This window comes from Atta colombica, unplaced genomic scaffold, assembly GCF_001594045.1.
Source record: "Atta colombica isolate Treedump-2 unplaced genomic scaffold, Acol1.0 scaffold105, whole genome shotgun sequence".
Taxonomy (NCBI): domain Eukaryota; kingdom Metazoa; phylum Arthropoda; class Insecta; order Hymenoptera; family Formicidae; genus Atta; species Atta colombica.
In genome coordinates, this window is record NW_017259190.1 from 1396921 (window position 1) to 1406327 (window position 9407).

A 9407-nucleotide genomic window follows, 5' to 3' on the forward strand; every position below is an offset into this window, starting at 1 on the left:
AGTGATTTTCTGCAAGCCGAGCCGGAATATGAAGGTCCGCGTTATCAAAGACAAGAGACACCGCAAGATACATCGATTTTCTTCACGAAAAATTTTATGTTAGATTTTGCAAAACCTGTATCGAGTGCTTACAATGAACAAGTAACTCATAATGAACCTACAATGAAAGTTTATGATGAATTTAAACGAATAGGATCGGAATTTGAAAGTATAGAGGAGAAAGAAGAAGTGGAAGATTATCAACATATCACATCGAAAATACAACATGATATTAAAAATTCGTTTGAATTTAATTGTTCGCCAGACCAGTTTAATTTTGAAGTCCATTCTTTAGAAAACAATGGGGGTGTTCTCGATATGAATATGGTAGAATGGCATCGATCGAGTCTTTACTCGAAAGAAGCTGTCAATACGTCACATTTTATTGAAAGAATTCAAAACGATGTTACGGAAGAAGCTTTATCGTCTCAGACTTCGGAACTGTATGGCAGTGAAGATCACAGTCGGTCATCCTGTACAGCAAAAATGTATTTACAAAAGGAAACACTCTCGAGCAGAAGACTTCAGACTGGCATTGACACGCCGGATAAATGCGATCAAGAAATTCTAACAAAAGTTCCTACGCTTGCATTAAATTCGCAGGATATTTCGTACTCGACATCAGCAGGTAGCCGAGAATGTTCCGCTACGCAACCTCTCGATCCCCACGCGTTGATCAAAGCTTTATCAGATGTATCTCTAAAACAGGAAAAACAAGCCGACAGTGCATCAAGAAAACGCGAGGGCTTTTATCACGATAAAGATACGATCGATGCATCGAGCGGAGCCTCGGATTTTCCCACGAAAGGAGAAACGTGGCGCGTACCAGGATCTTCGACGTTAGAGCCTAGAAGATCGCTGTCGCGTATTCCTTCCAGGATACCCATCAGGATTTCCAGTAACAAGAGTCTATTGGGCAATGACTCGAGATATTACAAACCAGAGAATTCCAATGAGACTGCCATTTACGGGGAGTCGAAATTTATCGAACAAAATAGCGTTCCGTGCGAAAGTATCATTTATCAAATGAATTCGTCGTACTCTGAAATCTGCAAACAGAATTCGTTGAAATCGAGGAATGAGAGTATCGAAGTTACGGTCACTGAAGACTTTGCGCCGGACGAGGCGGAATATGACATCAACAATCGGGCACTTAATTTCGCTTCCTCGAATCTACGGAGTCCCCAAAATACATTCTTTGGTGATTACGCATACGACAAAATGCAACATCTATCTGCAGAGAGCAAATTTAAGGAGAGTTGTTCACCTACGTTCTTCCACAAAGCAACCGTTTACTCCAGCGATCGAGATTACGCGAAGATCGATGACGACGTACGATCGAGATCGGATCGGAGTACATCTCGGAAAAGCGTGGACACTGTGGACGTCACAAGCGTTACCGAATCACCAAGTCTGTCCAAGTTCAAGAAGGATGATTTTCGAATTGAGTCGTTCAGAAATGCAGAGGAGAATGTTACTTGGAGAACCGAGGATGAATGTGCATCAATTAATGACGAAGAAAATCTTGAAAACGTAAAAGATTACACATCGCGTGGCAAAATATCAGAAGGACTATATTTGCAGGATAACGAACAATACAAACTGGCAATAGGAAGAATGTGTGAGCCATTGTCGTTCAAAAATCAATATCTTCAATTAAATTCGCTATTGGAAATCCAGAAAAGCGGTAGAAAGCGAAATCATGTTGGTGATAATCTTGAATTTAACGACGACAAGCTGAGCTTCGATCGAAATCTAGAAGCATCTAAGAACGCGACACTAAAAAATTTGACATTTCATGTACGCAAGAAGTCCAACTTTGCCGCGAAAATATCTCCGTCGACGCTGAACTTGAATTGCGAGCCTAAGAGAAAAAAGAAGAAGAAAAGCCAGGAACGTTTTCCCTTCACAATTTCAGAGACGTCGAAAGCGCTGTCAATTGAACATGATACAAATGATTATCAGTCACCTGATAAAAATCTTGGCTGTACAAAAACTATGGACTATCATTTGCGAGAAAAGACCGACTATCAATTGAAGATGCATCCTAGTTTAACGAGACTGGCAAGTGCGGGTATGGAAGACACCATGGCGGATATTCTGTGTTGTGTTGCAGAGGAAAAAAAACAGAGTACGACGTTTTCGAAGTCTATGATGAGGGCGTTCGTTCGGATATTTTCCTCGAAAAAAGCACCAAAACAGCCGAATGACAAAACTCTAGAATCGACGAAGATCATTTATGAAAATAATGCTTGTCAAGAGAATTCCAAAGCGAACAGTTGCTCGGATAATTCGTCAACAAAGGAAGTTTATAAAACACGCTCCAACGATCGTTGGGTCGATCATCATACTGCGAGATCGAATCCTATCCTTGTCTCCTCTTGGGAGACCTTGAAGAAAACGGAGACTTTCCAAGTGATCGCTCAAAAATATCCTCACAGACGATTCGATCGGGATGATTTGTGGGTGCAAGACATTAAAGATTCTTCCTTCGACGAGAAGAAAGATAGCGAAATATTGCAAAGGAAGGACGAAACTGGCGGATCAGGAGAAAGTTCTGCAAAGGATCGCTATTCGATTTTTCTCGCGAAGAATCTCCGTCAGTCTAATGAGCCATCTGCGTCTAATCATAATTCTCCAAAAAAACAACAGGACATGATTTCTGATTACGTGGTATCAAATAAAAAAAGTAAACGAAGTACCGACCGAAAGGTTCCGCCAAATCTCATCTTCGAAATTGAAGAAGACTTGACCGGTTGCTTCTGTTGGAGGCTATGTCACATATTCGCGCCGTCCAAGTATCGTTCACCAGTAAAGGCGCAAGTTTTAGCCTCGAGAACGAAGAAATCCGATTCCCTGCTGCAGAAAAGAAAGAAATGATTACCCACAATATTTAGAAAATATTTGGAAGTATCGGCAACTGATATTTTCATTCAATCACACTCAACTTGACTCAACCGGTGAACGAGAAATAAATTACAACTCGATACTTTCATAGAAGACCAGACGGTAACCGGATAGTTCTTCATTGTCGACTGAGAGAAAGTATCCACAATCGATACTTGGTAGTATTCTTTATTCGTTTGACGCTACATAAAAAAGATCGCTGCATTTTCGCGCAGCGGCACTTTTTATCACTTTTGTACATATAGAATTAGTTGGCATTAAAACATAACAATTACATTTATCAACAACTTTGTGTAATTAGCGTCTTGTATACAATTTCCTCGGAATACTTCCGCTAATTGCACGTACGTAGAAGAAAAAAATTTTAGACAGCTCACATCGAAATTACTTTTAAATAAAATACGCAGGAAACGAGAGTACTGAAAATATACTTAGGATGATCACGAGGATTTGATAACCGGAGAGATGTGGCTTCGGTGACAGCGTAATCGAAGCCCGTCGTCGATTCATGTTCTTTATTTATTCGCCGTTCGTACATATTTCACTTGTTCTCAATAATAATTGTTGCGTGTGTATGTGTGTGTTGTGTTTGTTACACGGGTTACTTCCGTACGTCATATTTATACACGAGTAAGAGTCTTTGCCGTAGATGCGCAATTACCGCAGTTTATCGCCTTAATAAAACGTTTCTTCGCTACGCATTAACTTATTATCATTATTATCGTTATCATTATAGAAAAAATAAGTCTTTAAATAATCACATAAGAGTCGTCGAGAGCCTTTCGTGAAGGGACACGGGAAAGGAACGCGAGGGGGAGAGGGAAGAGGAAAGGAGAGGTACGTGGATATGCATACATTCATGCATATTTGCGTGTATGTATATGCGTATAAACGCGTATGAAGTGTACAGCATATGTCACGTATGTGTATGTGTGCGCGTAAAAGTACATACATGGATGCATGCACGACGAAGGGACGGAGAAGATGCGGATTGTTGAAAGGGGAGGAGAGGAAGAGAGGGGGAGAGGGTGGGATAAGGCTGTCGCTTGAGAAGTAACGCTGTTGGCCCTATACGGTACTTGCTTATCGGCCCTGTTCGCGTCGTCAAGAGCACGGCGAAAGCCGCGCGTGCTAAGCCTAGAAAAAGAGCTATCTACCGAGAAGACCAGTCATTTTCGCGTCCTTTTTTTTTCCTTAATCCTTTTCTTTTTTAGGATTACACACGAGAAACGCGACAATTACACGTTGTTCCGCTATCGAGGGACTTTTTAATCGATTCGATCATTAGGGAGGGAGACAAGAGGAACGGGAAAGGGAAAGGGATTCAAGGTAAGGAATGGGCGGTCGACGGCCGCCGTGTTAAGAGCGTAAAGAAAATCGACGCTAAAGGCAATGCATTTCCGCGATCCACCTCGAGCGCTTTCTCATCTATCTCTCTTTCTCTCTATCTATTTAGCTTCCTTTCTCGCTCTTCCCATCGTCGCCGAGAAAGGAAGAGAAGCTTCGTCCGCCGGCACATGCCTCGCATACAATCGCGCACCTCCACGCGACCGCATGCGTGCTCGACGTCAATCATACATTGCGATGCTCTCTCTCTCTCTCTCTCTCTCTCTCTCTCTCTCTCTCTCTCTCTCTCTCTCTCTCGCACTTTCCCGTCCGCGTTACCGCATCTTCGAGTTAGCGAATTTGCAAACTCCAGCCCCTATGCCATCGAGTAATTAACATTTCCGGGCACGCACGAAGCGAGATCTTTCGATAGAGATATGTAAACGAGATGGCAACAACCATATTTGTTAAGAAAATAAAAGATCAAATTTAAATATAGAAAAAAAGTAAATAGTTTAAATTCCTCCTAAAGGAATTTCATAAAATAAGCGTAAATAGAAAAGAAGAGTTTGGTAAGAAACCAAACGAGTAAAGAAAGAATAAAAGATTTCATATTAGTTTCAATATGTTGATGAAATAATAGTTTAGCTATATATCTAGATAAAAACAAGATAGTTTGAACAGAAGAAAATAACTTTGTTTTTTTCACGATGGAAAAGTTAGTGTCTCCAATGGAAGTAAAAGACATGATAAGAAAAATAATCTGTGGCGAGATATCTGATACGATACATCAGCACGCTTAATACGCTGTACCGATCGACCTTTCTTCGACGGATATCGAGCTAATTTAAGAGCTATACAGTTTTAATTATCTGATAAAGCACGAGGAGGGACGCGCTCGAGCGATTAACGTGGCGGAATTATGTCTGTGTCCGGTTATCCCGATTGCGTCTCAAAGGTCGTCGTAGCGGCTTATCGAAGCGCGATAGCGAACACAGACGAATTACGTTTCTAAAGAGATTGTACGATTTGGCAACAATGAGCAATCATGGATATAGTATATGCGATAAGCGGACGAATCTTCGTCTTCCGATCTCGAAGCACTCGAGGCGCGATCTAGCAATCTCTTGATTTTTCTGTTTCGTTTACTCGCTTCGAGATTCACAAGGAACGTTCGTTTAGTTCTTTTTCGTGCGCTCCACGTCGTTCTCATCATCGTCGTCTTCGTCGTCATCTAGGCTCGTGCTGCCGGGACGGGGCTTCTTGTCAGGGAAACGACGTCACAAGGGGGGTGGAATGGAAAATTCCCTCCGCACGTAGAACAGAATGTAAGGCTTACATTTAGCAACAGCGTCGGTAGTTGCGGGCCGCACTGAGCTGTCATTAAAATGGAACCACTGGCCGTCATGCACAGCAAAGGCAGTGTAATGTCCAGTACCGGCACTGCAACACATAATTTTACAATGTAAATACAATTATCGACTAAAACTCCTTTTCGTTAAAGCTATGCACATTTCTGAAATTGAAAGTGAATTCGACGCATAGCGCAAACTGGTTCACGTTAAAAATTAAATAAATTTTTTGCATTTTACTTTTACACTCAGGTTAAATCAATATACAACGTCATGTATAACATAAGGCTTTAATATGTACTACGTACGTACTAGTACGTCACAATCGAATTCGCTAAATAAGTTTTTGGAATATTTAATTACTGATTGATAAAGTGAGATGTTCAAATATGAACAATTAAAAATTGATTGTCTAGAGAGAGTTATATCGATGATTTTTTTCAGGCTATTCTTCAACTAGTATGCCAAGTTTCACTAGTTTCACAATTCGTTGTCCAAATATAAATTTTTAATACCGTAATGTGTGCTAAAATCTAAATAACAGTTTGGAGAAATCATCGATAATGAATTGATTTTACGTAACAGTAGAAATTTATTTATTTTCGAAATTAAGTAAGCGATATGCAAGTATTGCAGCGCAATTTAATAATCGTTAAATACATTCGAGAGAAAAGATAAAAGTAATATTTCAAAATATAGATTATGTAGAAGACAATGCTACGAGTATCTTATCGCAAATCAACGTTGGACGTTAGTCGCTACTGTGGGGAAAGTTTCGACATGTTTCCATCGTCAAGTAACCGGTTTAATTAGAAGCGTTGTCAGCAAGAGGACGTACCCAGAACCATGGTGCACGATAACGGCAGCCAAGTCGTAAAGATGACTATTCTGAGCACCCAATCTCGTCCCGGTCACGCCGCGCACGGTGAACGCTGACATGTCGAGAGATTCCATCGGGAAATCCACCTGCGTGTCCACCTTCGAGCGATAGGAATTGCACCACCTAAATCTTTTAATGTGAAGGCACAACACCTGTGGAAAGAGCGAGAGCATCGATTAGCGCATCATATGTCAGACTTATTTCTCTGCTCGATCAAAGTTCTCTTTTCGGGTCACGAACTTTAATTCACGCGAACTATATCGATCGGAACACGCACGTCCACGAATAGACTAAACTTATTAAACGTTCAGCAAAATTAGAACAACGTTGAAAAAAATCGGTGCACGTTAGGGAAGAGAAGTGGAGGTGCAAAGAAGATTTTTAAAGTTAAGGATTTTAATTTAATTTTTTTTTTTTTCAGAAAAGTTGTAAGAATTCCTTTGCACTGAAATTTCTTGAAAATAAAATGTCAACTCGAATTAATTTTATTTTTATTGAATGCATTGTTTTGAAAGATACGATACTCACGTTAGGCAGCCTATGTATCCAGAACCTCTTGGTAGACCTCTGCTTGCCCATGCAGTTGTCGCAGAAGTAGAGCTCGCTGTCGGCCAGCTCTTCAACCTTAAAGAATCTCGTCAGACTGTAAGTCAAACTGCACACTTCCTCCTGCTCCTTTGTCCTGCTTCTCTGCAATCGGTCCGGTATGTCCAGCGAGAGGTCTTGGAAAGGCTCGTGCGTCTTCGAGTCCGTACGACAGTTCATACAGTGGACCTGCGCGAGGAAACGCGATCCATAATTCGTCCGCGCTTCTCCCAAGAAGAAAACGAAGAAGAACGTGACTTTGGCAAGCGACACCAGTCTCTCGAGAGCGCAGAAATTCCCTCCTGCCAAAGAGGCTGCGAGGACGTTCGTTTCGCACGCAATCGAGACTCGCTGTCTGGCGATCGGGTCGTTCAACTTACCACGCTAAGAAGAGTGCCTCCAAACACGGCAGTGACAATACTCTGTTTGCCGCGCAATCCTAAAGGCTCGTGTCCCAGCCTGGGTAGCAGCTGTAACAGCTCGGTGTGCAGTCGGTCGAGCATGTAGGTGAGAAATTCGTGGGCGTCCTGCTGCTGGTAGCCCCGAAATCTCGGCACGACTTTCCAGATGGCCAGAAACAGGCACTCGGGCGATATCGCCTGGCCATTGGAACCACCCAAGCTTAGACCGAGTAGCACCTTTCGTAATTCTTCAGCGAGGAGAGCGTCGCTCATAGACATTTCCTTCGCGCGACCCGGCGTTACGATGCGGCCGCGGTGCGTGGGCGGCCCCGTAGATTCGTCGAAGGCGATACCCTCGAGACACGGCATCTGCGTGAGGTACTCGCAGAAGTGGCTGATGTTGTTGAAGGATTGCAGCACCACGTTCATGAAGCAGGTGTTACCGAGATTTCTCAGACCGACAACCTTTTTCTCTTTGGTACTTTTGGAGCTGCGACGCTTGGCCGGCCGATTATCCGCGCTGCTGGCGTCCAGCGAGTGTAACCTCTTGCGAGCCGTCCTCGGTCGTAAATTCCTCACGACCACTTCTGCCTTCCACAAGGCGTCCGGATCATTGTCGTGATCATCCCCGCCGTCGTCTCGCGTTCTCGAAGACGGCGGTGTCGTGGGCGGTGACGTGCTCCAACTTTCATCGTTCTCCTTATGCTCGTCTTTACGAAAGGTGACGCGTCGTATCTTCTCGATCTGACCATTCGTGGTATCGTTCACCACGTATTCGTCGCAAGTGTAACTGGAAGAAGCGAAACACGAGCATGCAGTTTTTAGAATAGAAACTAATGACATTCATGTTCGTATTACGACACATGCAGTTCTCTACACTTCGATCTATTAATAAACTTATTGATTTATTCATAAATAGGTATCATTCTCTTATTTCAAAAGTGACACAATTAAAAAAATTAAGTTTTTCTTCTCGAAAAGAGGAAAATTTTGATATCTCACTAAATTATAACAAATCCAGAATAATTTATCAAAAGTATAATTTGTAAAATCGCCAACAATTTATATTTATCTTAATTAGCTAAAATGATCAAATTCAAACTAAAACAATTTCTTCTTCAAACTGTCTTAACTGTAAACATGCTTTTGTAGAAGACTGTCCTTTTTATTTACAAAAATGACACAACTCAAAATATGTCGTTCTTGTAGAAGGTATCATGATCTCTTTGAAAATCTCAAATGTAAATTATATGAAGATAGATTACATAGATTATATGAAATTTACTTTTGATGATATAGAGTAATCAATTCATTCATGTTATTAACTTGAAAACCTCATTTTTTTTTAGTTGTATCACTTTTACAGTAAAGGAATGATAAATTTCGCGACAACTGTACTTGTCTTGTCGTGTTAGAAATCCAGTTCTCCGAAATTATATACTGATTTTGGAAGGAGAGAGATACGTAGACAGTAGCATACGAAGACGGTGAAAGCGAAGGGATGTAAAGAAAAGACTCACCAGAATACTGCCAAGCTCTCACAGTCTATGCATACGCAGTGCTGAGTATTAGTCTCGTAATGCTGCAACGCGTGGCCTGCTACGTATCGTCCGCAGTGCACGGATCCGCAGTGCAGACAGAGCCAGGGACTCTTCTCGGTGCCGCACACTATGCACGATAATAATATGACATGTGAATGACAGTCGCAAAATAAGCTCAATCGATGCTACATTATCAATAATGAAATAGAGAAATCAGCATGTTACACATGCGTGTAAGTGTGCGGAGACTAAACACGTGATTTTAACTTTATTTTTATTGAAAATAAAGTTTTACAATGTATATCAAAAAGAAGTTTCACAATGTGTACTAAAAAATATATCCAAATCTGAATTAACGGAATTTATTATATATATA

General features: G+C 41.5%; 1 protein-coding gene across 1 annotated transcript in view; it reads right to left on the reverse strand.

Moving 5' to 3' along the window:
* Positions 1-5004: 5004 nt before the first annotated feature.
* Positions 5005-9407, reverse strand: part of LOC108691269 (ubiquitin carboxyl-terminal hydrolase 3-like) — a 17638-nt gene continuing 13235 nt past the window's right edge. Inside the window, exons 2-6 of the mRNA XM_018198944.1 lie at positions 9011-9158; positions 7470-8280; positions 7033-7278; positions 6463-6656; positions 5005-5715 (exon numbers count right to left, since the gene is read on the reverse strand). Coding sequence (XP_018054433.1) covers positions 5553-5715; positions 6463-6656; positions 7033-7278; positions 7470-8280; positions 9011-9158 — 1562 coding nt within the window. The 3' untranslated portion in view covers positions 5005-5552. The remainder of the gene's footprint in view (positions 5716-6462; positions 6657-7032; positions 7279-7469; positions 8281-9010; positions 9159-9407) is intronic.